The sequence below is a fragment of the Balaenoptera musculus genome, chromosome 4 (genome assembly GCF_009873245.2).
Source record: "Balaenoptera musculus isolate JJ_BM4_2016_0621 chromosome 4, mBalMus1.pri.v3, whole genome shotgun sequence".
NCBI lineage: Eukaryota > Metazoa > Chordata > Mammalia > Artiodactyla > Balaenopteridae > Balaenoptera > Balaenoptera musculus.
Genome location: NC_045788.1, coordinates 143432109 through 143459430, shown reverse-complemented (window position 1 = coordinate 143459430; position 27322 = coordinate 143432109). Strand labels below are relative to the sequence as shown.

The window sequence follows — 27322 nt, the reverse complement described above, 5'->3', positions numbered from 1 at the left end:
GGCACAAATACACTGCAACCAACTGTGTCCTCCTGTCCGAGAAAAGTCTTTCCACACTGACCCTGGGGGTTGAGGGCCAGTTACATTCCAGCCAGTTGGGGCCGTCTCACGGAGAGCAAGCATGGAAGATTTTAAAGGCCACCCCGCTGAATCCCAGCACGCTGAGAGGGAGGGACGCTCTGCTCAGTCTGCAGCACACCTACCTCGCCGGGGCCAGCTAGATTCCGTATTAGACTGCAAAGCCCACCGCCCGGATTTCACCGCAGCCCTCAGAGTTGAGGTAGGTGTGGGACAGCAGTGGAACACGACCCAGTAAGTGACGTTGGGGCCCTGAATTAGGTCAAAGATGGCAGACACCTCCCCCGTGACGGACGGCCCACCCCTGATCCCAGCACTGCTGCTACTGGGAAGGTGGTCTTACCAGGCTGGTCCAGGAAGCCACAAGCCAGTGACCCCAAGAAGCTTAGGCGATGGATCCCTGACTTCCCTATACAATACCCAAAGCCCCACTGTACTCTGGCTATGGAAACACAATCTTAAAAAGAAAGCTACTGGACTCTCGCAGTATATGTTTTTATCATTCCATGACGCCGTCCGGGGCCGGGGTCCAACAGACCTCCCAGGAGCAGGCCGCCACCCGCCCGCTCCCGCCCCGCGGCCCGAGCCCCGACTCCGGGGAGGTGACCTTCGGGGCGCGGGTCAGGGCCCAGCATGCTGGCTCTGTGAAGCCGGCGAGACCAACCCAGAAACCAAGACCTCCCCTCCACTTCCTGAGCGCTCCTCCACCCCTTTAGGGTGAAGGTCGCGTAGCACCCCTCCCAGCCGCGCAAGCGCACTGAGCCTCATTGGCCCCCCCCCCCACCGCAGCCCGCCGCCTTCCCGCCGCGCAGGCGCTCTGATCCGCGCGCCGGGAGGCGGGACCGCGAGCGGCGAAGGGCGGGGCCCCTGTTGCGCACTGGCCAGTCCACCGCCCCTCCCGCCTCCGGCGCGCGGCCCTTCCGGGCGGAGGCGCCTGGCCGAGGTCCGAGGTGCGGCGCGTCCGCCAGACGAGGACGACGACCGACCAGCGGGGCAGCAGCAGCCATGGCGTCCGGCAGGGTCCGCGGGCCGACGCCGCGCATGGGACTGGCCCTCGGCGGCGCCGCGCTGTTCCTGCTGTTCCTCCCGGAGGCCGCCGCGCAGGGTGAGGGCAGCCGGCGGGCTCGGGGGCGGGGGTGCGGGGGGGGGGGTGCGGGGCGGGGTCGCGGCGGAGGGGGAGGGCGGGGGGGCGCGGTGTCGGGGTCAAGGGGGGCGGAGGGCCGGGGGTCGCAGCCGCTCTGGGTCGGTGCTCCGGGCCCGCGCGGTCTGCGGCCGGGGGGCCACCCGAGTGTCGGCCCGCGGCCTGGGGCGGCGGGGCTCGGGGACGGCGGCGGGCCGGCTCTTTGTTCTGGCTCAGCAGGCGGGGTGGTCCGGGACCGCGGCGTCGGCCTGGCCGAGCGCAGCGGCGCCACGACCCTCGGAAAGAGCCGTCTCGGGTGTGGACTCGGGGTCGAAAGCAGAGCTGGGGAGCTCGCTTGTCCCACAGCGGGTTGGCGGCCGGAGTCCAGGGGCCGGGCCCTTGTGCGGGCGCGGCTGGTATGTTGGGGGCCCTGCTCGCTTCGAGGAGGCCTGTATGCGGCCCCTACACCCGCCACCGTGCGGAGTAGGCCCCTCCGAGGAGCTCCAGGGATAGCGGCCGGTGCTTGGGCTGAGCCCGCCCTGCCGCTGGTTCCTGGGCTCTCCAGGCCCGCGCTGCGTGGGCAGGTGGGCGGCCTTGCTAGGCGATCCCCTCTGTTCTCAGTAAGTAACTACCTGTGCCAGGTGCCGGGCCCACGGTGGTGACCGGCACGTGGAGGCGACGAGTTCCTGGGGGGCCTGACCAGGAAACGGCAGTTAGAGTTGGGGGTGGTGGTGAGGGGAGTGCATGACCTAAGAGCCCAGCAGTTCCAGAAGCGCTGGTGCTGGAGGGTGGCTTCCTGTAGGTGGTCTGCAGGCTGCTGGGAATCTTGGGAGCGTTTGATCTGGCTGCTGTGTGTGGCATCCCCGCATGGTCACTAGTGTGGGGAATTGAGCCTCGGGCCGGTGGCCTAAGCGACCTGGGTCAGCCTGAGGGGCCGGGGGTTTTCTCAGTGCCAGTTAGCTGCGGCGTCGTCACCTTCTGTTTAGCACAGCAAAGCACCTTTCCTCTTTGTGACCTCATGGGGTGTCGGTTCCAGGGCAGGACTGCTTGAGTTTTTTCTAATTGCCTTCTGAGCGTACTTGTGTGTACGTTTGTGATATTATTCGTTAATGCAGCAGTCGGGTGGCACAGCATAGGGAACTTTCGGTCCAGATGGATTGTTCAGCACAAATGTGGTGTGAGTGCTTTTTTACCAAACTGGGTGGCTGAGAGCCAAGAGTCCTCAGTCAGCGGAGAACCTCTCCTTGGTGGCCGCGGGTGTGTATTGTTAGAGTGGGTGTGTCAGGAAACGCCCCAGGTGTGTTTGACTGCCAGCTTTTCACCCCTCCCTAGCCCTGGACTTAAGGACAGAGACCCCTGTGGGCTGAGTGGGCATGTCCTGTGACAGTTTGGGAGTGAAACTGGACTCTCACCCTAGTATTTCAGGAGAAAAGTGGCTCTTCTTCTAGCCGCACTGAGCCTGGGCTTGCTGTGAGCTTTTACCGCTTGTCATGCTATAGGAACGTGACTACACTGTTTAAGAGACTGTTTTTCTCGCAAGGATGCTGTGTGTATTAGGAAAAATGACTCTAGAGAAACCGAACCAACAGGATCTACGTAGCCACCGAGAAAGAGTTATTATGAAGGACTGGATCACGTGACCGAGGGGCCGAGGAGCCCCAGAGCTGCCGTCAGCTTTCCCGGGGAGCTGGCGTGTAGTCCAGGCCACACCTCAAGGCCAGGCAGCGGGAGCCAGGGGGATACGGCCCAGTCTAAGGCTGAAAGCTCAAGGGCAGGGGGAGGGGGACGTCTCAGCTCTCACACGAAGAGCAGACTCTCCTTCCTTGCCTTTCTGTTCTGTTCGGGCCCTCGATTGGCTAGGTGATGCCCACCCACCTTGGAGAGGGCCAGGTGCTTTCATCCGTCCACCAACTCATGCTCGTCTCTTCTGGAAACACCCTCACGGACACTACCAGAAACAGTGTTTTGGGAATTCCCTGGCAGTCCAGTGGTTAGGACTCTGCGCTTTCATTGCCGGGGGCTCAGGTTCCGTCCTTGGTTGGGGAACTAAGATCCTGCAAGCTGCGCGGCAAGGCCACAAAAAAAAAAAAAAAAAAAATCTTAAAAAAAGATAGAAAGAAACAAAGTGTTTTACCAGCTCTCTGGGCATCCCTTAGCCCAGTCAAGTTGACAGATAAAATTAACCATTACGGGTGTGTGAATTCAGAGACCATCATACCAGTCCAAACCTAGCCATGTCTAACGTCTGTCTTCTCTACTGTGCGCTTGGGTGGGGGGAGACGTTAGGAACCGACAAGGTGTTGAAGACTTTCAGAGGGAAGTTCATTGAATTAAAGAAGTTTCATGGGCTTTGGACCCCACTTTAATTGCGTGTGGGGTCAGACTCCACCCCAGAGTTTCGTCTTTACATCTAGAGGGAAGGCAGCCCCTAAAGGGACCTCAGTCTTGTCCTAAACAGAGGGATCCAGAGGAGCTGGTGGTGGCCAGGGTAGCTGGGGGCGGGGTCTCCTTACAGCGGTCCTGCTGCTGAGAACTGGGGCTTCCAGGCAGGTTTCGGGGCATTGGGTGTGTGCGTGGGTCCGAGCCTTTGCCCTCTGCCCTCCTCACTCCCCCTTTTCTGCTGAGGTGGTAGGACAGCCAGGACTTTTTGTCTAGATGAACTTTCTGCCTCGTTTCTCACATGAAATTGACAGCGCAGGCACTCTCTGTGCCCTGTCACCATGCGGCATGGCCATAGTGCCCGGCTCTGGGGCTTTTCCACTGCTGAGGGCACTGCCGAATGCAGCCCTTTGGCCTGTTGTGTTCCATGGTAAATATACTTAACTCATTTCCTTGTTTTTTAAAAACATACCTCTTTACACGCACTAGTGTGTGTCCTTTTGTGCTTAAGCAGTGACTCACCCGAAACTTTTGGAAAGAACTCAAATATATCATGGGTTAGTGTGTCCTGAGAACCTTTTTTTTTTTAACTTAGTTTCCCAAGAACATGAGACTTAAGGTTCTCTAGTCACTGGTAAGGAGAATGCAAGCTGAAGAGTCCCGGCCACGGGCCCTCCGAAGTCAGAACAGTGACATTCAGCGTTAGACCTCGGAAACTCAGGCCAGATGTTTACATGTCTCTGGCTTTCAGCACAGTTTTCTGTTTCCGGGATGAGATAAGATCCAGTGAGTGACTGCTGACGCCCAGTCTCTGAAGCAGCTGCAAATGGTTAACGTATTTCCCTGTCTTACTGCGCAAAACACCCTGGTGTTTTCAAGGGCGAGGAGGGAACGACCTTCTCTCAGCTCTGAACTGACTTTGGGAGGGCTGTTTAACATTGGCGTTTCTGGGTTGAGAACCTGCCCGGTTCCGGGTCATGCTGGGAGCAGGAGGAGGGCGACCCGTCTTCTTGGCCCTTCCCCTCCTGGGCCTCTCTGTTGACTCATCTGGCCTGTGACCCAGAGACCCCAGGGTGGACGGGTTTATGGTGTGTATCTTGGAGCCGAGGTCTGCTAGTTCACGCAAGACCAGTTATCGCACAGACTTTTAAATTGGAGACGCCTGAGAAAAAATTCCCACGCTTCACCACCTGCTCCCTGGGGCCTCTCTTAACAGTGCTTCAGAAGGACTCAAGAGGGGGTGTGGTAGGCGTCGTGCAGGTCCCCACCATACCTCCCTGCCCAGCGCTTTAGCAGAAAAAGTTGAAGGAATAAACGGTACAGTGAACTCCTGAGTCCTTTTCTGTTCTTACAGCCTTTGCCATATTTGCTTTACTGCTCCTTGTCTGTATCTGCTTGTTTCTGTTTCTTTTGGCCCTGCCTGGCGGCTTGTGGGATCTTAGTTCCCTGACCAGGGATTGAACCCGGGCCTCCGCGGTGAAAGCGCTGAGTCTTAACCAGTGGACCACCAGGGAAGTCGCTGCCTGTTACTGTTGTCACCAAACCGTTTGAGAGCAAGTTGTGATGTGGCCATTTACCCTAAATTCGCCAGGGTGTATCTCCTAAGAAGGACGTAGCCAGAACGTGACGGTCAAGTCTGCACAGTGACCATTGGTACGATCCCGGACCCTTGATTTAACACACGACTGTGCACACAGATCACCAGCGACCTCAATAGCGTCCTCGGTCCTCTGACCCCGGGCTGGCGTGTTGCTTTTAGGTGTCATGTCTCTCAACCTCTGTTCCCCTGCAATAGCTCCTCAGCCTGTCCTTGTGCTCAGAGGCCCCTTTGTGGTCCTGTCTGGTTTCCTCTGATTTGATTTGGGTGCATTTGGGGAGGATTCAGCAACTGGGTGACTGTCCTTCCTGCACCCCTCAGAGGCACCTGCTGTCACTTTGTGCCGTTGTCTTGTCACAGGTTGTCTTGGTGATATCTCCAATCACTTTTCAGGTGCCATTTTCTATTCACAAGTATAATTAAACCGGGGCGGGGGGTGCTCTGAGACCGTACATAACATCTTGTCCCTCCGCAAACGGCGCAGTGGTCTTGGCGTCCCTGTTTACTGCGACGGAGACTCTTGGCTAGTTGTCCTTCTCTGTGTTTATTCTGTGTCCGTGTGAAATCATGGGCGTTCAGGAGGTGAGAGTCCATTACTGTCATTCACTCTGATGTTAAGTTGTGCCACTTTGGCAAGGAGGACCCCCTCCACGCTGGTTTCTGGGTCCTTGTGCCACTTTCTGGCTCAGCAAGCTGTCCAAGGCTGGTGTTGCCCTTTCTCTGCCCCGGTTCTGGCGTTGTTGTTCTGCCCGTTTCCTTTTAGTGGGGACAGTGGCTGGAGACCAAAGGCCTGGCAACATGTGTGCCGTCCTCTCTCAGCCCCTTGGTGGACACAACTAGGAATCCGGCTTGTGAGTGAAACCGTCCTCGGGGCTGTTCCCTCCTGCCGGTGCACAGGGCCCCGGGGCCCCTCTCGGCAGTGCTCTGAGAAGTGGAGGTATTTCGGGGGCCGCCAACTGGCTCTGCCTTCCTGGGGCCGAGGGAGTAAAGCAGTTTAGGATCAGCTTGAACACAAAACAAGCAGCACGCCACTAGAGGCCCTGAGGAGGGTACTAGTTAATAATGACTGCCGTAGAATGGTATGTTGTGACAGAATGAGCTTTCATTTCAGATAAAATAGGATTTTGGTTTTTAAAAATGGAACGTAGAAGACTGTTGAAGAGAAGAACTCTCCAACTCTTTCAAAGTAGCAGTTTGCTGTATGGGTCCTGCTTAGCAAACATGAATACAATCGTAACTTAAAGCTAAAGCTCTTTTCCCGTGCATTTTATTAGGCAAATCTTGGAAAGTAGAGGGAAGCTGAGAGACCTGGGCAGTGAGCACCCCTCTGCCCACCACCGGGTCTGTCACGTTTTGAAGTTACAGACGCGCACGCCCCACCCACCCCCAGCTCCTCCCCGTGCACATCGTCACCGAGAGCTCAACGTTCGTCTCCTTCTTTTGAGCTCAAGGTTACATACGGTGAAATGCAGGAATCCTACGCGCGCCATCCAGTGAGTTACACCTGTGAGACCCTGACCTCCTACAAGCCTCAGAACTGGCCTCTCCAGGAGGTTGGGGCCCCACCCAGCCCATCCTCCCCCCCCGCCCCCGCCCCCGAAGATGAGCCTCACCCATCCCCGAGCCCTGCGCTGCGGGCCTTTGCGGGAGGCTTCCCCCAGCCCAGGTCATCTGTAGAGTCATCACGTGTGGCGTAGACGGCGCACTTCTTTTTAGGGCTGAAGAGTGTCCCACTGTAGGACTGGGCCAGTTTCCCTGTCCATCCTCCAGCGACCTCTGTCCCCTTGCCCCCTGGGTGCAGCGTGTTAGGAGGAGGTGTTCCCGGGGAGGGTCGCGTCCTCCGTCCAGGCAGGAGGAGCAGGCCGCGCAGAGGCCCCGGCCAGGGAGCCAGCTGGCAGCTCTCAGGACCAGTGGGGAGGCCGAGGGGCGTGCGGGGCGCCTGGACATCTGGGCCACTTTCAGCTCTCAGGTGTTCCTATGCGTAAGTTGCCATCAGCCCCCCTGTGCAGGTGTCCCTGTGCACGTGTGTTCTGGTTTGTCTTGGGTACGAGACCGAGAGTGGAATTGCCAGGTCTCGAAGGAGCACGTGTTTGTTTTCGAGCCGCTGAGCCCCCGTCCTCACCACCGTTAGCGTCGTCAGTCTTTGTAATGCAGCCGTTCCGGTGGGTGTGAAGTGGGGCCTGACCGCGATTCTCACGTGCCTTTCCTGCTGGCTGATGGGGTGTGCTCAGGCCTCTTCCAAGCGTGTGCGTGTCTTAAGGGGCGGCGTGGGGTGGAGAGCGGCTGCTTGATGGTGGATTGGAATCCTTTATTCGTGCACCAGCTTTTCACTTCTGCTTAGCTTGCGTCCCAGAGCTGTCAGCTGCCCGGGGTTTGAGCCCTTCCCGTAGCGCCTGCGCAGTGAAGAGTGCCCGGGGGTGCAGGGGCTGCTCCGCAGGGTTGGGACCGGCGAGAGGGCCACGGCCCAGCTTGAGTCTGGCCCGGCATCGCTGTGGCCTCTGGTTCCAGGGTGTCTGCTGACGAGCCGGTCAGTGGTGTGCGACCACGCAGGTGAGAGGCAGGCGGCCGGCCTTGCTGGGCGGCACCGTCTCCTCTCCCAGGAGACCCCTGGGGTCAGGACCACATGTGTGCTGCTTGCGTGTCCTCCCAGGGCCCTGCTGGTAGGGGCTCAGTCTGTGCCTTGAAGGCTTGCGCGGGAGGGGCCGTCCGTCTCCGGGTTCTGAGCGCCACTTGCCCTCCCCCTCCCCACATCGATGCCGCAGGATTCTCAGTGATGTTTGTTCTTTCCCCTGCAGGTTGTTCTCAGAACACAAACAGAACCTGTGAAGAGTGCCTGAAAAACGTCTCTGTAAGTAGCACAGGGTCAGCACGTGATCCAGAAGCAGACCCGCTGTCTCTGACTCCAGGGCCGCTTGTGTGTGTTCAGGGTTCTGTGGTCTGGGGTTTGTGGAGGTATTTTTCATGATGGCTCTTAACAGCCTTTCTCAGGCATATTAAACCGTCTCGTGAAAGCTGCACACACCACTTGAGTGTTGTTCACATGCTACTTCGACTCCTGAAATAAAACACCTAAGTTTCACACAGCCCGGAACTTGTGTGAGCTCCCGGGGCCCACAGGCGTGAGCAGAGGTGCCCGGCAGCAGGGTGGGAGCATGTTTAGCCTCTCGTCTGCGACTGTTGACCTGTGCCCAGGGCTTTCCCACGGGGCTCACTCCACCTTGGAGGCCTCGTGTCTTACAGACGGGCCCCGAGACGCGGCGGGTGTGCTCGGAGCCCTCCCGGCCCCCCGCCGGGCTCATGCAGTGCTGAGGGGGCCGCGAGCTGGAGTGCCCGTGCTCTCCCTCGTTGTGTGGGGTTGGGGGGTGCCCAGACCACAGCGGGGTGCACAGCTCCTCTGAAGGCCTGACCCCCACTCTGAACCCAGACAGGTGAGGTCAGAAGTGCAGAGGAAAGCCAGGGCCAGGGTAGACCCCGCCGCGTGTGAATTCTTAAAGCACGCGGGCTTCCGGAAGGATCTGCTGGCGCCCCTGCGTTGTTCACCGCGCGCGTGTACCTCATTAATCTAAAAAACAAGAGTGACAAACAGCCACGACACCACCACAAAGAGAACTTATCCTCCTAGTGGGCTCATACGGCTTTCGGTAAAACTGTCATGTAAAAATGGAAAATTAGGTGTTTAAAACGAGCTGTTTGAAAATGGTGGATTTCCCAGAAATTGTTAAGCCAGGAAAGAACCACTGGAGTGGAAGGTATTCTGAAACGGCCAAAATGAAGAGGGCCTCCCTGCTGTTTGTCATTTTGAACACAAGACACCAAAGTGGACACTGTGTCAGTGGCACTGGGGCCCCAGGTTTCACTAAAACATTTTTTTGTAATAGATTTTCGCCCTAACTTGGGACCAAAACATACCATGACTTTTCCATCCTGTTAAAACCTCAAAGAAAAAAACTTACTAAAATCTTTACCTTCAAGCTTGAAAATATCCTGAATGTCCTGACCTGGGCGGGTTGTTAGGTTGACCCAAAGCTCACATCTGTGCCAGTGCCTGCCCAGCTCTGGGCCCCTCGGCTGGTGTGCTGGCCAGGTCTCTGCCGTGCGTTCCAGGGACTCAGGCACACCTGCCAGGTTTTCTCCAGCTCTGCGGTTCTGGACAGATGCCCTTGCGCTTTAGTTGCATCATCTTTAAGACAGCCAGCAATGAGACAGACCTCTCGGTCCAGTCCTAGAGATCAAATTAGGATCTTTACAGGGTGATAACCATGGGTGGCCACCACCCCAACCATGCCCGGCTCGGTCCCTCCTGCAGGGGGACGTGGAGAAGGGCGCAAAGGCCTGCCTTCCTGCAGGCGGCTGACGCCTGGGTGCTCTGGGCGTTAGAAGGTGGTGCCTCGGAAGGGAGGGGAGCGTCCAGGCGGGAGGAGCAGGCCACGCAGAGGCCCCGGGCGGGGATCAGCAAGGAGGCTACGAGGCAGGCAGGGCGCCTGGTGGAAGAGGTTTGAGTGAGGAGGGCCTTGGTGGGTTGGCGGCGTCGAGCCAGTGTTGGGAAGGGGGCCGAGGGGGAACAGCATTGTGGCTGGCGGGGCTGGTGCAGGTCGGACCCTGGCCCGTCTGCCCTTCAGCGTTTACGCGTCTGATGCCCTGTCATCGCCTCTTGCAGTGTCTTTGGTGCAACACTGACAAGGCGTGCTTGGACTACCCGGTGACCAAAATCCTGCCGCCCAGCTCTCTCTGCAAGCTGAGCTCTGCGCGCTGGGGCGTGTGCTGGGGTAAGTCGCTGTTCTCATTGGCTTCTTGCAAAACCAGGGCCGTTTTGAAAATTCTGGCTGTGCTCAGTTACTGTAAGCTGCCAGAAGCGGGGAGGTGGGGAGGCCGGCGCGAGCGGTGGCGTCTGGGAACGTGGCGGCCCGGGTCTGGAAGCTGCCCTGAAGGCCGCGGCCTTGGCTCTGCTCTGCAGGCGGCTCCCCACGCCCCGGGGCCACGCGGGTGGCGCGTCAGCACCTGTCTCAGTGGTGCTCTTTCTCCGAGGGAAGTGAGCCCTAGGGGAGACCCAGGTTGTTTCCTAGGTGGCCTTTTAAGTTGGTTTGTGGTGTGTGTTGCACGTGGAACTCATTTTTATGAGTTGGGCTTATTAATCCTTTCCTTTATGGCTTCAGGTTTGGGGCCATCGACAGGCCGCCTGGCTACAGGTCATAGGAGCCAGTGCTCTCGCAGAGAATTGTGATGATCTGTTTTATCTGTCTTTTTTCTAATTGATTTCCATCTCAGAATCTGTCAGCCTCCATCTGAAATGACTCACTTCTGATTTCACCAGCTGAAACCCAGGGAACCCAGAAGTTTGTGTCTGTGGGAGTGTGTGTGTATGGGTGTGTGTACATGTGCAGACACACCCGTCACGTCCTCCCAGGGCTGGCCGTTCCCTCTGCTGCCCTCACTCCAGAAAGGCTCCTTGGGCCACACGGCCGTCTGCTTCCATGTTAGCGGCTGCCTCCTCCGTGGAACCTTCCCTCCCCATCTGTTCCGCACAGGCGGCTCCCGCACCAGGGAACCAACCATCGGCATATGGGGCCTTAACTGTTAAAATGCTTTTAAACTGAAGCATGACTCTAACACAGTGCACACGTGAGCCCTCGCTCCCTCTCTCCGGGCCCTAGACTCCAGAGGACACGCACATGTACACACGTGCAAGTACAGACACATGCGTGCACACATGCATGTACACTTGTGCATATACAAATGCCCGTGTACTCAGTGAATTTTCATGTGAGTCTGCAGGTTATCGCCACTCAGGAAAACACACGGACCGCGTCCGGCGCTCACCTGTCCCTCAGGACACCGTGGGCGACTGCTGCGGTGCACTGGTGGACACCGGGCTGTGTGCGGCTGCCGTGTGCTCCCGCGTGGGCTGGACACAGACGCCCACCGCCCTGGGCGTGCGCTTAGGAGCAGACTGCTGAGTGGTACCCCTTTCGTGTCTAGCCTTAGTCGGTCGGCCACGCGTTTCTCAAGAGTGGCTGCCCCAGCTGATGCCACTCCAGGCAGCACGGGGGCACACGGGCTCACGGGGGTGAGCAGGGGCGCGGGAGGGCAGGCTTTGTAGTAACGGGAGGGTGCAGTGCCCCCGGTTCCTGAGAGAAGGTGCGTTGGCCTTGTCGGGTTTATTCCTCGGGCCTGCAGGGAGCTGGGACCTCATCCACGGGAGCCGAGCGGGTGGGGCCTTGCGGTCAGGCCACTGGAGACCCTCTTGGTCCACCCCGTCAGGGCAGCACCTCACACTAACTCAGCCCTGTGCCACAGGTGCTTTTATTCTTACAAGTAACTGTAGAATCATCTTAACCAGTTCTAGGCAAAATTGTTTTGGGGTTGTGATTGTAATGACCTTAAATATATATGTTCAGGGGACTTCCATGGTGGTTCAGTGGTTAAGACTGCACTTCTACTGCAGGGGACCTGGGTTCGATCCCTGGTTGGGGAACTAAGATCCCACATGCTGCACAGCTCAGCCAAAAAACAAACAAAAATACATATACACACACACACACACACACACACGTTCAGTTGGAGAACAGCAAGATCTTTACCGTTTGAACCCCCGTCTGGGAACGGGTGTCTCTCTCCGTTCAGGTCTAGTACGTCCTAGAGTAGATTTCTCGGAAAGAAGCCCATAGTTTTGTTTCCCATCATGGTGGGATTTCTGTTTCTGTTTTATAATGGTTTAGCTGCTAATCAGAAAAGCTCTTGTGGGGGTAGGTGTATTTTAGAGCCAGCTGTCTCATTGGTCTCACGGGGTTTTGTTTTTTTTGTTTTTTTTTAAATTTTATTTTATTTATTTATTTTGGTGGCACCAGGTCTTAGTTGTGGCAGATGGGCTCCTTAGTTGTGGTACGTGGTCTCCTTAGTTGTGGCTCACAGGCGCCGTAGTTGTGGCATGCAGACTCTTAGTTGCAGCATGTGGGATCTAGTTCCCTGACCAGGAATCAAACCCACGTCCCCTGCATTGGGAGGCGGATTCTTTTTTTTTTTTTTTTTTTTTTTTCCACACACACACACTGTATTTTATTTTTACAAGAGATAAATAGACTGACACCAAACATTGTACATGGATGACCACAACAAAAGCAACAATGATTGCAATTACCAAACATGAAACACACTCATACTATGTCATAATATTGACATTCGGGAGGCGGATTCTTAACCACTGCGCCACCAGGAAAGTCCCTCGCCGGTTTTTAAAGTTGATTGTTCTCGGGACTTCCCTGGTGGCACAGTGGTTAAGAATCCACCTGCCAACACAGGGGACACGGGTTCAGTCCCTGGTCCGGCAAGATCCCACATGCAGCGGAGCAACTAACCCTATGCACCACAACTACTGAGGCTGTGCTCTAGGGCCCTTGAGCCACAACTACTGAGCCTGTGCGCCACAACTACTGAAGCCCACGCGCCTAGATCCCATGCTCCACAACAAGAGAAGCCACCACAGTGAGAAGCCCGCGCACCACAATGAAGAGTAGCCCCCGCTCGCCACAACTAGAGAAAGTCCACGTGTAGCAACGAAGACCCAACGCAGCCAAAAATAAATAAATAAAATAAATTTATTTTAAGAAATAAATAAAAATAAAGTTGATTGTTCTCGAGTTCTCTAGTCAAAAAGTTACGCCATCTGCCTGTGGGGGTCTCCTGTTACTACTGTATCTTGCAATTCTGGTACTTCCAGAACAGGACAGAGGAGGAAAAACCACATGATTCAAAGCTCAGAAGGCAGAGCGAGTGCTGTCACACTGGCAACCTGAGGGGGGCTGGGGGCAGCGGGGCACTGGTGTCTCCCTCCCCTCCCTGACCCAAGGAAGAGCTCTCACCTTCCGGACCCCAGCCCACCCCCCCCCCCAACCAAGAAACCAGTGGCACCAGAGCTTACTAGCTGTGTGCGGCAGGGGGCCGTCCTGTGAGGGTCGTGCTGCTGTCCAGGGCGGGGCTGTGCTAACGGGAAGGTGTCAGCCTGTCCTGTGATGGGCTCTGGCTTGAATGGAGTGGAAAAGTACCGACTGACTGGTTTTAATTTGTAAATCCTCAAGAGAAGTTGGAAAGAATTGCAACTTGTTCTGAGTGCGTTTGGTCTGGACGGGAAGTCACAGTCACCGTTTTCCAGCCCGCGGGCGTTGGCCTGGGCGGTGGCTCCAGCTGGTGCTCTGCCCACGCGGGCAGACGTGTGTCCTGTTGGCAGCAGATGGGAGGCTCTGGGCTTTGACTTAGATAATCACGGAAGCCGCGTCGGGCTTAGCATCCGATTCCGCGAGACTGAGTCAAGTGTCGTAGCAGCTGAGTGCACCGCGGAGCTTCTCTTTCTTCCTGGTTTTGTTAACTGTTCTCAGGTTGGAAACAGCCTTTCAGCATCAGGTGATGAGAAAAGCTACCTGTTGCTTCAGGTTGATGGAAATGGTGACGAAGTCACAGCAGCAGGCTGAGGAAGGCGGGGGTGTCGTCGTCCGCCCCCGCCCCCCCCGGAGGGGGCGGGGCCTGAGCGGGGCCCTGACTCTGCGCCTTTGCGTTGGCAGTGAACTTCGAGGCCCTGATCATCGCCCTGTCGGTGCTGGGGGGCGCCCTGCTGCTGGGCGTCGCCTGCTGCTGCTGCTGCTGCTGCTATGGGAAGCGGCGGAGCCGGCGGCCGGACAAGAGCGAGGAGAGGGCCGCTCGGGAGCGCGAGGAGCGCCGGGTCCGCCAGGAGGAGCGGTGAGGCCCCGCGACCGGGGCGGTTACTCGGTCCCAGCTTTCTCCCCGTGGAAAAGTCAGGACCGTGTCGGGCGTCCGAGGGGGCTTCTCGGTGGTGGCGTGGAGGGTGGGAAGCCGCGTGGCAGGGACCTGGCCGGTGGCCGCCAGCCCGGGGTTCGGGGCCCGTCCGGTTCTGAGCCCGCGGGGGCTCAGCAGGAGGAAGGCTTCTGACTGGGGTCTCCTGTCTGTCCGAGCCCAAACCGGGCTTTTTGTGTGACTAGTGCTCTGGTGACCGTGCGTCCCAGGTTCCGGAGCCCTTTGGCGTGCGCGCGGTGGGGCTGGGGGGCTTGTCAGCCCGCAGCTGCTGGGGCCGAGGCTCCTGCGTGTTCCTAACCATCTTCAGAACCAAGCGTAAGATCTTTGCCGATTGGTTCGTTTTCATACGGAAAAAAATGTCCTCAATCACAGTACAGGGTATTGGAATTGCTTTTCTTGAAATGAAGGGGTCCGTGCTCAGCACCCTGCCCGTCCCGGTGGGAGTGTGGCCGTGGCCACGTCAGAGCCGCCACCACCCGGCTCTGGCTCCCGGAGGCCACAGGGAGTGAAAGGCACAGCTGTTGGAATTACACTGTGGGGACTTCCCTGGCGGTCCAATGGTTAGAGCTCTGCGCTTCCACTGCAGGGGGCCCGGCTTTGATCCCTGGTCGGGGAACTAAGATCCCGCAAGCCCTGCAGACACACACACACACACACACACAAGAAATTTACACTGTAATTTGCTGCTGAACGAGATTTCTGTGTTTTCTAGGAGAGCAGAGATGAAGTCAAGACATGATGAAATCAGAAGGAAATATGGTGAGAATCGCCTGGCTCTCCATTTCCGTTGGCAGGAGCTGGCCGGGCCGTCTTGGCCACGTCCAGCGCCCGGCGGGCTCTGCTGTAGGGTGAGGGCTGTACCGGGAGCGGCTTCTCGTAAGACGAGGCCTACGAGTGTTTCTGCCTCTGCCGGCCTTCCTGGCACCTGTTTGCTGGTGAAGTGCTGTCGCCCTTTCCCACCTTGTGGTCTTGTTTGCCCTACGGTGGGGTGAGTTCCTTACCTGCGGGGCTTTGCCCGCCTTCTCCCTTGTGCTGGAATTGCTCCTGGCCCGCCTCCTGACCGAGTTGGCAGTAGCCACACTGAGGCCTTGGACCGCTTGTTTCCCGGGAGCTGTGTCCTGGTTCTGTTCTGGGTTTTTGTTTGGTGAGGTTTTCGGTGGGGGAACTATTTTTTCGGTGTTTGAGAGCATTGAACCTGTTCCTGTGTTTAGCTGGCTCTGTACTGATTTTCAAACCACCGATATCATTGGTGTTTTCTGCTCCCTGGCACTTGGTTTCCAACGAAATTTGGAAATCATGGAAAGGAGCTTTTGGGCATCTGATTAACATTAATGTAAATAAAAGACAAGATGGTTGTGTGCTTGTGTGCGTGTATACACACACACACACACACACACAACATAGCACAGATAGTGATGGGATCCTGGAGCTTTGGCATCTGATTAACATTAATGGAAATAAAAGACAGGATGGTTGTGTGCTCGTGTGCATGTACACACACACACACACACACAACATAGCACAGGTAGTGATGGGATCCTGGAGCTTTGGCATCTGATTAACATTAATGGAAATAAAAGACAGGATGGTTGTGTGCTCGTGTGCGTGTACACACACACACACACACACAACATAGCACAGGTAGTGATGGGATCCTGGAGCTTTGGCATCTGATTAACATTAATGGAAATAAAAGACAGGATGGTTGTGTGCTCGTGTGCGTGTACACACACACACACACACAACACAGCACAGGTAGTGATGGGATCCTGGACCTTTGCTCTGCCTGGCCTGCACGAGGCCTTTTCTGGAACAGTCACGGATTCGCTGTGTTCCTATCTTGGAGCTGGTCAGTTGCCCTTTAATTGCACTGAAAGAATTACCTTGTGCCCTTTGTGTAAAGCCCTTTGAGTGGCCTGGACTTGGGAAGGAGGAACCCTCAGCTGTGGAACCTTCGAGCTCCTGGTGGGAGCGGGAGGGAGGTGCTTGGCCTTATTAACACCAAATGCACCGCAGACGAAACCATCTCTTGAGTTTAGAAGGCCTTTGGTTTCTTTATCACAAAGCAGTTTATGTCTGTTTTTCCCTCTAAACTAGAAGTAGAGCCAGGATCTGGGGGGTTTTTTGGGGTTTTGTTTTCCCAACAGGGCCTTAACAAGACTGCTCGTATTTGGTATTTGGCACATGATAGTTTTTTACCCAAAACCAACTGTGTGCTCCGCCCCACCGCCAGGCTGAGCGCTTCCCGGCCCAGGCTGAGCTCTTCCCTGCCCCAGGCTAAGCTCGCCCTGTTCCTCTGACAGGAGGGCATTCTCCCCTCTGCCCTTACCTTTCCCCCATTGTCCCCCGCCCCCCAAAACCCTGTGTAAGTAGATGTGTTGCAGTAGCTCCGGATAGTTGCGTGTACAGACCAGATGTTTAAAGAGGGGAGAGGGTGTGTTTCCACGATGCAGAGAGAAAACTCCGAGTCTTTGGGTACTTAGCTCCTTCACAGTTAAACTGACGGTCACCTTCTTTGTGTGGCCTTAATTCTGAAAATTAATCAGCATTTATAAGAACATCTAAAGTAAGGTGGTTTTGTTTTGTTTTCTTCTGTATAATTTAGAGAGAATCAGCAAACAAGTCTTTATTTCTTAGGATCTGTGTTTCTTAGAAATACCGTTTCCAGTAAATTCCACTTCAGTTTTAAAGTCACCTGTGGTGCGCCTTTCGCGAAAGGTTAAGGGTAGTGTTTGAGCCTGCTTAGCGTACCCGTCTTCCTTTTGGCCTCAGTAAATCTTCATAGAAGACACCACATGCTGCTCTCTGACCCTCGTTTCCTGTTGGCTGAGTGCATTTCTAATCAGGCCCGTTTTGTTTTCAGGTTTGTTTAGAGAAGAAAACCCATATGCTAGATTCGAGAACAACTGAGATGCACTTCGTGGCACGGCGAGCGGTCTCCACGCCTTTCCTCGGGCTGTGGGTCAGCAGGGACCTGCTGCCCCGTCCGCCTCCGACCCTGGGGAGGGAAGCTGCCCTCCAGGCCCAGGCCTGGGAGCTTCTGTTCCCTCTTCTCTCATTTCTGTATTTAGTCACTTGAGACATTAAGACTGTCAGGGCTTTTCTGTTGTTCATTTGGGGAGGAAACTGCACATCCCAGGCCTCTGCTCCGTCTGCGAGCCAGTGCAGACCGTCTCCCTGCGTCCGGGCCTGCGCAGCTCCACACGCAGGAAGTGGGGCGTCTGCAGTCCATCTTGGGGCCACCCTCCAGCCCCTGTCATTTCCCCAGAAAAGCACAGACGACTTGCCATTGACCTCGGGGTACAGGACGCAGTCGGACGAGGGTTTGCTTTCTGACCTTGACTATACCGAATAGCATTGAGCGGTAGTTAAACTCACCCTACATCTTTTTTTTTTTTTTTTTTATAATTCTTGGATTTTATTCTCCCACCTAAAAGATTCCACCAGAAAGCTTTACTGTCAAAGTTCAGGCCACTTAGGGGATGATTTTTTAGTGTGTCTCTTTACTGGAACATCAAGATATTTTTCCAATAAAAGTTTGAATTATAAAACCTCTCTGAAGGGCAGTAGTTGGTCAGGTGCTGGTGCGTGGATGGCAGGGGGGCGTGTCTAAGAGGCTTTGCCTGCTTCCTTTCCCGCCCCGTTGACCACAGGCCTCAGGCCCCAGGGGCGGAGTCTCCTGAATCAGACCTTCCCTGCCATCTGCGATGGTCACCTAGGGCTCGCAGGTGACCGGAGGTCCGCCCTCGGCAGGCAGTGGCTTGCACTGGCCAGGCTCCGCGGGGCCGCTGATGGGATCTCCACGCACGACAGATGCTGGCGGCTGTCCTGCTTGGCCGACAGCCTGAGCTCCCGGCCTGCTCCTTTGTCTCGGCCGTGTTCTGGGAACTTCCTTCAGTGGCCGCACGTGGTGGTTCCTTTTCTTCCAGATCAAGATGCATGACTGCAGTAAATGGTCTGAGCGCTTCCTGGCAGGGACAGCAGACTGTGGAGTCACCGTGAACAGCCTTTCTTAAATCTGAAAATAGTCCTAGTTGCCAAATTGCTTTGAATGTGAAAACTATTGAGCTTTGGGGAGGCGGGTGAACAAGCACATGAAGTGAGTGAGTTGTGCGGACCCAGTGATCAAAGGACATGTCGTCAAACGGTTGCACGTGCCTTGTTAGCTACACAGATCTGTTTAACAATTCTACCTTTAAGTTTCACAAACAACCTTTAACAAACTCTTTAGTCTTACTTCTCTGGTTTCTTGGGCATTTGATAGCAGTGAAAGTATTATGAGACATTCCTAAGTATTTTATAACAGTTTGCAAATTTTTACTTTCTACTGTTTGTTCATAAAAGAAACTTTGTGATAGACTTCAGTGAACTTTGTATTAACACGGTAGTTGGTGTGGATGTAAAATCACTCTCTTGACTTGAGGCTGCCGAGCTGAAAGCAGAGCCGGTTTGTTAGCGCGAGTTGTTAGAGCGGGCGCCGTCCTCCCACACAGCACGGGGCCCGCCTCGGGAGCGTCACTGTAGCCGTGAGCTTCTGAGATGGTACTAAGAGCAGCCAAAACTGTAACCTCAAGGAGACCATGAGCCTGAGTGCCTTAATCTTTAACCAGTTTCCAGCCAGCAGATTAATACACGCTTTTGTTGACTATGCTTTGCGTTCCTTGTGTTTCATTGCTGGGTGGTGTGGACGTGATTGCTTGGGGAGTGAGGACAGTGGGGACTGTCCGGGTAAAGACGGGCTTATGCACCCATCGGTGTGAACGAGCAGCCTCCCTCCCAACACGCGGCCGGCGGGGATCGGCCCCGCCGTTTGTCCCTGCTGCAGCGCTGGGATCAGGTACAGAGGGCTGCAGGGGAAGCAGCTGTACCTTTGCGCTCGGAGTCCTTGGCTCTCCTGTTTGAAGCAAGTGACCAGCAACAGACATCTTCCACGCTAAAGCCCAGGGGTTTTTTGAGCCCGTCTCCTTGCTGGGCCCTTCTCTGCTCCAAACCGCAATGTTTTGGTTGGCTTGGCCTCACTGTGCGTTGGGCACAGGAACTTGCCTTCAGTGACGGCTGCTGACGGTGACTGGAAGGGCACGGCGGGCACTGCTGGCCCCTCCGGCTGCCCCCGGGAGGAGGAACGACCCACGCCCGGGACCGAGCGGCTCAAAGCCGCACCCCAGGACCCGGCTTCTCGCGAGGGGAAACCGTGGTGGGAGTGAAGCTGGATGGCTGCTTGGGGGAGCCGGCCCCTTTCCCCAGAGGGTCAGGGCACCCCCTGCCCAAGGGACGGAGAGGTTGTGCCAGCTCGTCAGGAGCCCACCCGCTCGGCGACTCTGACCCCGCGGTCCTGGGCTTCAGAGCGTGGTGGCCGAGGGTCCGGCCTCAGATCCGGGCCAGCTCCCTCACCCTCTCCCCCTGCTCAGGCTCCCCCAGGCCCCGGTGACCCCGACTCCACGTTCCCGCCCCTTTCCCCGAGCAGGGCACCAGGGTCACGTGCCCTGAGCCGGGGCCTCTTCCTCCCCCACCCTGGGCCCCACCGGTCCTAGCTGAGCATCTGGGCTGTCCCCGCCTCCTGTGCACCAGGCCCACCGCCTCCAGGGATGTCGGAGTGCACTGCGGATGACCGGACCAGAAGGTCGCCCGGCCGAGGTCAGCATGGAGGCGCTCTGCTCTCCCAGCCCGTGCAGGCACCCACCGGCTGGCGACCTCGGCCGGCGGGGTCGGGAGAAGAGAGCAGAGCCCGGGTGCCAGGAGCTACGACCCCAGGGCCCTGGCTGTGAGCCACAGCCGTTCTTCAGGACCCGTCTGCTCTGTAACAAACACAGAGGGGGTTCAGTTGGCCGTGGGGTATCTGCTCAGGTCACCATGACAAGCACCGCAGACTTGGGGCTTAAACAACAGACATGTATCGTCTCACAGTCTGGAGGCTGGGAGTCCGAGGCCCAGGGGTCGCAGGGCTGTCCCTCCCGAGGCCTCCTGGGCATGTGGACAGCCGTGCCCCCGCGTGCTCGTCCCGTGTGTGTCTGTGTCCTTGTCTCTCCTCGTAAGGACCCGGTCAGGTTGGATTAGGACCCACCCAGCGACCTCGTTTTAACTTCATTACCTCATTAAAGGTCCTCTCTCCGCATTCTGCACGTTCTGAGATGCTGGGATTAGGGCTCTGGCTTGTGAACTTGGGGGACACAGTCCAGCTAGTCACAGGCAGGGAGCCTTGCGTTCGAGCCTGGGGGGCGCCCTGACCTGCAGCACTCCCTCGGGGGATGTGGCGCCTCTGGTCCGCCTCCCGCAGCAGGGGGTAGGGCTCCGCGGGCTTCCACGGGGCCCTTGTACGGCGTGGCCTCCGCTCCGGCCCCGAGCACAAGTCGGGAGACTCCATAGGGCGCTAAGTGTGCTTGTTCCCGCTACACGTTCTGGGCCTCTGGTTCCCACGGGCCCACGGTGAGCGAGACTCGGGGTGAGACCCATTCTCATCCGGCCTCCACAAGCCCACTCTGGCCAGTGGACCTCAGTGGCTGACCGGGCCTCTTCAGAGCTGGTGTGTAGTAACCCCTGAGGGTCAGGGGCTTTCCTTTGCTCCAGGACACAGTGACCCTTGAAAATGGTCCTCGGTCCCTCTGAGGAAGCCCTGAGAGCCACTTGCTGGTCTCACCTGTGGCTGAATTGCAGGCTCCTTCCTCACCAGTCCCGGAAGCTGCTGGGAAGAGCCAGGGACCCCCGTTACGGTGACAGGTTGGGGCTTGACCAAAAGACCTAGAATTATCCTGCCTGCTAGTTTAGCAGCTGTGCATCAGTTTCATTCCCAGGGTCCCTGCCATCGGTTCAAAAAATTCTGATTCCTCTCCTTCCATGATTATTTCCTCTGCGTCTGTCTCTAGCGTTAAGCACTGACATCTGGTACCACCACGCCAGGACCCCTCATCCCCAGGGAGATCGGGTGACCCCGCCCCACGGCAGCCTCCCCGGTCTGCAGAGGACAGCCGCGGAGGCGCTTTGCCCATGCATTTCTCCATGGCTCTGTGCAGGGAGTGTCCTGAGCTCAGCTGGAGGGGAGAGGCGCAGGCTCACGTAACAGGCCCACCGACACCCCCGTTTCTGGGAGCCCAGGCCTTTCCTCCGCAGCAGCGGGCCTGCACCTCGGCTGCTCACGGCGCTCGCCAGTGCCAGCCCGCACTCCCAGCCACACCCACCTCATGGGTCTCATTTCACAGGTGGGTTTTTCCCAACATCTCCAGGTGGTTCTAATGCACAGCCGAGGCTGAGAACCACTGCCCTCGGGGCTTGCTCCTCATGGCGCAGCCCAGGTTTTAGTAGACCGGCATCACCTGGGAGCTCGACAGGCCTGCAGAACGTCAGTCCCTACCCAGGACCTGCCGAGTCAGAACCTGCGTTTCGCCAAGATTCCCTGACGATTTGTCTACAGCGTCCCATCTGAGCAGCACCGCTGTCCACCAGGGGTTCTCAAGCTTGAGCTGCGTCGGAACCCCCTGGAAGGCTCATAAAACCCAGATGGAGGGGCCCCACCCCAGAGTTTCCGATCCAGCGGGTCTGGGAGGGGCCCCAGAGTGTGCACTTGTAACGCGTTTCCAGCAGACGTGGGTGCTGCTGGTCCAGGGACGTCGGGAAGATTGCTCTAGAATGCCAGGGACGTTTGTTATTCTAAGCGGTTGGATGCCGGTGATGCCCACGTTTCCGTTAGCCAGACTGGTGACACCATCCCCACATCCTGGGGCGGCTCTCACGAAGGTACCTTCAGCCCAGTCAGGCTTGTGCATCATCTCCCTGGCCTGACAGGTGTGAGCTCCGTTTCTAGGATGTTCCCAGACCCTGCCAGTATAGCTGGTGAGGACCCACAACCTTCGGGTAGTTGTGTGGACCTCTGACCCTTCTTTGGGGCCGGGAGGCGGTCAGTGGAGAGGCCCCGCCTCCCTAGGGGAGGGGCCGGTGGGGTCATGTGACTGGGGCTGCCTGAGGGCCAGGCAGGGAGGGAAGAGGGATAAAATGAAAGATCCCTGACGCTCTCTGGACCACAGGACCCCTTTTCCCGTTTTCTGTGGCCAGAGGGATGGGTTTTCTCCTGAGGTTTGGGGTGCCTGGTCGGCAGCCACAGTGCAGCTCCAGGATCGGGGTCTCTTCAGGACAGGATCCGGTGAGTAAAAAGCACAAAACCAGCCAACCGACCAACCAACCAAAACCTGGGTTCACTCACATGCTTTGGCTCGCAGCGTCTCCTTTCCTCTGGCCAGAGAGAGAGGCTTTCTCTTGGAGGTTTTGACACCTGCATTGGTATGTAATCCCACACTGGGGTCTCCCTCTGGTCGAAGCTGGCCGATGAAAGAGGAGGAACACTTGGAAAGTCACCCCATCAGGTCTCTAAGTTTTGGGTCTGCTCTCAAAGCTGCCTGCTATTCCTGACCTTTCAGAGTCCTCGGAGGGTTGTGTCCTGTCCACACCAGAAGTCTCTCCTTGGCGTCTGAAGGCTGGTTTGCTGAGTATAGAGACCTGAGCGTCGTGTGTGTAGAGGCAGCGTGTCCTTGTCCTCATTGTCTTCGGCTTGCATCGTTTCTGCATCAGGTGTGCTGTGATTCTGATCCTTGTTCCTGTGCACGTAACGTGTCTTTTTTCCCCTCTCTCTGCCTTCGAGGTGTCTTCCTTATCTTTGGTTTTCATCGCTTGAATATGCTGTGTCTTGTTGTGCCTTTTGTATATTTATTATATATATTATTAAATGTATATATTTAAATCCTTCTGAATTTGGATCTGTGCTGTGGTGTCTTTATTTTTAGAAAATGTGTAGCCATTATTTTTTCCAACATTTCTCCTGCCCACTCTCTCCTCTCCTTCTGTGACTCCGATTACACATGTGTTAGACCACTGGAAATTATTCCAGGGCTTCCATTTGCTCTGCTCTGTTGGCGGGGTGGGGGTCCACCTTTCCTCTTTGTTTAGTCTGGGTAATTTCCACAGTCTTATCTTGAAGCTCATGATTCTCTCCTCATCTGTGCTGAGTCTACTCGTGAGCCTGTTGAAGGCATTCTTCACCTCTGTTACTCTGTTTTTACTTCCAGCATTTCCACTGGCCTCTTCCTCAGAGTCTCCGTCTCTGTGCTGAAAGTCTCCCCGCCCTTTTCTTCATGTTATCTTTCCCACTACAGCCTTAACATAAATCCTGTCAGACAATCCCAGCATTTGAGTCACATCTGAGTCTGGTTCTGTTGATTTTCATGTCTTGATTGTGGGGGGTTTTTTCTTCTTTTTTGTGTCTTGTAATTACTTACTGAAAGCCAGATATTGTCTTTAGGGCAGTAGAGACTGAGGTTAGCAGTATTTATATCTGGAAATTGACATTCCTCCTCTTCTTCTGTTTGGCTGCCATTGCAGGGGTCAGGCAGGCTAGGGGCTGACTGGCTCTGGGTTTTGTGGTTGCCGTGGTTACCTTTAGTGTCCACTGACCTCAAATTCCTCTGGCATGGCCTCGTGCTGAGGGTGGAGGATGGTTTGCTGGAGGGTTTTTCTCCGCCTTGAATGCCAGGCCTCCCCTGTGCACCTCGGGAAGAGGCTCTCTCCAGCCTCTTGGTCCTCTCTCCCCTCACTGTGATGGGCCCCTCCAGCTTGCTTCTTGGCACTGACTGTCCTGGAACGGGGCACGGCTGGTAGGGCTTGCTGTTGCCCTGGTCCAGGTCCACATTGATGCGGGCCTCATGTCCTTGGATCTTGGGGTGGAACTTATTCAGTGATCCTGTTTCCTCTCCAGAGACAGAAGACCTCCAAGGGGCTGGGCCCAGGATGTATTCTGACAATAAGGACAGTGAAATGATACCTTTAAAGGCTTTAAGCTCAGATTTCTTTTTTTTTTCTTAAATTTTTAATTTATTTTTGGCTGGGTTGGGTCTTCGTTGCTGCACGCGGGCTTCTCATTGCGGTGGCTTCTCTTGTTGCGGAGCACGGGCTCTTGGCAAGCGGGCTTCAGTAGTTGCAGCACGTGGGCTCAGTAGCTCTGAGGCATGTGGGATCTTCCCAGACTAGGGATCAAACCCATGTTCCCTGCATTGGCAGGCAGATTCTTAACCACTGCGCCACCAGGGAAGTCCCTAAGCTCAGATTGCTATACTCAGAAAACTAACCTTCAAAAATGGAGAGAGTTCTGGTGTGAACAAGACAAAGTAAGCAACTGTCTGAGACTCTGAAAGCTTAATAATAGCAGGCAGATTAGGGAGAGGACCCAAAACTTAAAGACAAGGAGGCCAAAATCCCAGCTTTCTGATAGGTTTAGGAAAAGTTATGATTTTGAGGTTGTCCAGCTTTTCTTGTTTTTAGATGGGGGTAATGATCATTCCAGCTTTCTACATCCTAGGCAGAACTCGCCCTCTGTATGATTTTGCTTCTTACAATTTAATGAGGTTTTCTTAAAGACCTAATATGTGCTCAAACTTTGTAAATATTCCACAGGTGATTAAAAATATTACATAAATTTTTCATTGGTTTCCAAATTCTTTCTCTCTCTATGCATTATCATGAGCTTATTGATTATGTTATTCAGATCTTCTATATGCTTACTTAGTCTTTGTCATTGTGACACCTTTCAGAAAGAAGAGGGACCCTCACCCAAAGTTTGGTCCAGTTGTCAAGACTGGTGACAACACACACACACACACCAAGAGGGTATGGAAATGTTCATCCCTCACATAAGGAGGCTTTCTAGGGAGAACAGTGCAGGCCTCCCAAGCTGGTCTGAAAATGGCTTGAGAGCCAGGAAAGGAGATGCACTTGGGGCTTCTGTTGTGCTAGGGCGGGGCCATGGTGAGGGTTTCTGCATGGGCAGGTGCTTGAGTGGTTTGAATTTCCCACCGGTACCAAAGGAGGCAGCGCTCAGTCTTTATCTGCCTGCTAAGATGTGGGGAAGAAAGAAAAGAGGCAGGGATGAGGCTTTAAAGATGTCAGCTGTTAAACATCAAAAAAAACAGAGTCAGACCCTATTTGCATTTTTCTACCTGCTTCTTGGTGGCATGGACCCATTACTAATGTAATATATCTCTCATTGTCCATTTAATGCTTTGCAGTTTGAAATGTATTTTATCTGATATGAAAACTGTTATAAGCTATAGCATTTTTGCCTTTTATTTTTACCCTTTCTCTACTCTACAGTAGAAGAAAACATAGTTGTATTTTTTTGACCCACGTAGGGAGCCACTGTTTTAAATAGAACAATTTAATCCATACATATCTAGTATGATTGCTGATCTTTACTTATTCTTACTATCTTATTTTGTATGCTCTATTCTACTTTCTTGTTGTAGAGCTGGTATAATTGCCTTTGCTTGAATCCTTGCTCTGCTGCTTTTAGTAACCAGGTAAACTTGGATGTGAAACTTGTGCCTCAGCTTCCATATCTGTGAAATGGTACAATAATGGTACCTACCTCATTCCATTAATGTGTATGAAGGTATGAGAGTGCAAGTCACATAAGTGCTACATAAATGTCTTCTGTTATTTCTATTGTTTCCTTTTATCTGTTTTTATGACGTTGTCAGATTGGTTGAGTTTTGTTGTTGCATTGTTCTTGCAGTGGTTTGAAAGTTATTTCTCCTATCCTTGGGACAATCTTCTCCCTCTGCTTCTATTTTCTTCTGACCTACCTTCCAGTTCATAATAATCTCTTCCACCGTGTCTAATCTGTTGTTAAACCCATCTACTGAATTCATAGTCTCAGTGATTGTATTTGTTTTCAAATTTCCATTTCTTTATAGATTTCACTAATCTGCTGAAAATTTCCATCTCATAGTCTATTTCCTTGAACATATTAGAGTTATTTAAAAATCTAATAATGCCAATATCCTGTTCTCCTGTGGATTTATTACTAGTATATACATACTTTCTCCCTTGGTTTTGGATCATTTGTTTTCTGGTTTTCTTTGTGAATTTTTATTCTGTTCTGGATATCGTCTATGAAGATATTTTAGTTAACCTGAGGCCCCAGGTGCTGCTGCTGTCCTCCAGAGATTTCCTCTGGCTTCAGGCTGGCAATGGGCAGGAGAGCAGATCAGCTTGGTGCAATTTGGGAGTGAGCCGTTTGGATGCTGGGTTTCAGTCTGTGAGGATTGATCTACACCTCAGCCTCACTCCTTTGTTGTAGGTTTCAGTGTTCCAGCTGAAGGTCCAGGTTATTATCAGAGCCCCCCGACCAGTTTATCTTGCAGTAGGTCCCGCCCAATTATTGTCTCCCCCATCCTATGAGACTCAAAAGCTGTGCTCAGTGTCTCAACTTCTTGTGTGCCGCACGTATTAGGGACTGCACTGTGTGTCTCCCTCCCTCTCCCTCTCCCTCTCCCTCTCCCCCTCCCCTGCACACACAGAGGAAAGCCATGCGAGGACACGGGGAGATGGCGGCCATCTACAAGCCAAGGAGAGAGGCCTCAGGAGATACCCATCCTGCCCACACCTTGATCTTGGACTTCCAGCCTCCAGAACTGTGAGAGACTATTTGTTTAAGCTGCCCAGTCTGTGGTATTTTGTTATGGCTGCTGAGCTGACTAAAACATCATACTAATCGCTAAATATCTCAAAAGGAAAACCACGTCCCTTCTTTGTGGGATCTTCGCTCCTCAAGAAAGTCTTCTCTGTTTTGGCAGTTATCGGGTGTCTTCAAACAGATTTTCAAAATATTTTATACAGATTTTCTTGTTGTTCAAAACCGTAATAGTTTTATAATTTGCTTTTAAAAAAACACATAATGTGTGAGCATCTTTTACTGTGATCAACTACTCTTTCTTTTTACACATTTAATAGTGGCATAGCCTTTCATTATATGAATCAACCATAGTTTAACTCCTTCTTGTAACACATTTAGATACTGTATTTCATCAGTTCTAATTGGGGTGTCTTGCATCCATAACCTGTCATAGTTTAACGTGTGTGTTAGATAAAACAATGTTTTATAATTGCTGATGTCTTAGAGTCGATGATGGATGATGGGTCCAAGCTCTGCCCACCTGAAGTTACACCACAGCCAATAATCTTGGGGGGGGGGTCTGGTTCCCATTGTCCACCTCTGTCCTGGAAGGGGCCAGTTCCTGGAGACTCCCCTCTCCAGGAAGCACAGCTCGAGCTGGCCACTGTGCCTGGGGAGTCCCCTGGTAGAGGCACCACAGTCCAGGGTGAAAGGGACCAAACCCTTGGACCCGGCTGAGATGGAGGTCGGCTCTGACCAGAACTTTCAATGGACAGACTTCGTCAGCCTGTGACATGGCAGCTCCATTCTGGGGGGGCCCCCTTTCCCTGTCCTAAATGGTGCCTCTAGCCCAGGAAGTGAATTCTGAAGAGTCAAAACTGGTTTGTGAAATTAAGGACCGTGAAAACTTGGCTCT

General features: G+C 54.6%; 1 protein-coding gene across 1 annotated transcript; it reads left to right on the top strand.

Moving 5' to 3' along the window:
- Positions 1-946: 946 nt before the first annotated feature.
- LOC118894107 (PTTG1 interacting protein) lies at positions 947-18626 on the top strand. Its single transcript, XM_036849812.1, has 6 exons — positions 947-1183; positions 7970-8022; positions 9832-9940; positions 13727-13901; positions 14689-14735; positions 16840-18626. Exons 1-6 carry the CDS (start codon positions 1084-1086, stop codon positions 16884-16886), a joined length of 531 nt encoding a protein of 176 aa, XP_036705707.1. The 5' UTR covers positions 947-1083; the 3' UTR covers positions 16887-18626.
- The last annotated feature ends 8696 nt before the right edge of the window (positions 18627-27322 follow it).

Coding starts and splice junctions, on each gene's coding strand:
- LOC118894107 (XM_036849812.1), top strand. CDS start 1,084: ATGGCGTCCGGCAGGGTCCGCGGGCCGACGCCGCGCATGGGACTGGCC. Junction 8,023..9,831: donor AGTGCCTGAAAAACGTCTCT/GTAAGTAGCACA, acceptor CGCCTCTTGCAG/TGTCTTTGGTGCAACACTGA. Junction 9,941..13,726: donor GCGCTGGGGCGTGTGCTGGG/GTAAGTCGCTGT, acceptor TTGCGTTGGCAG/TGAACTTCGAGGCCCTGATC.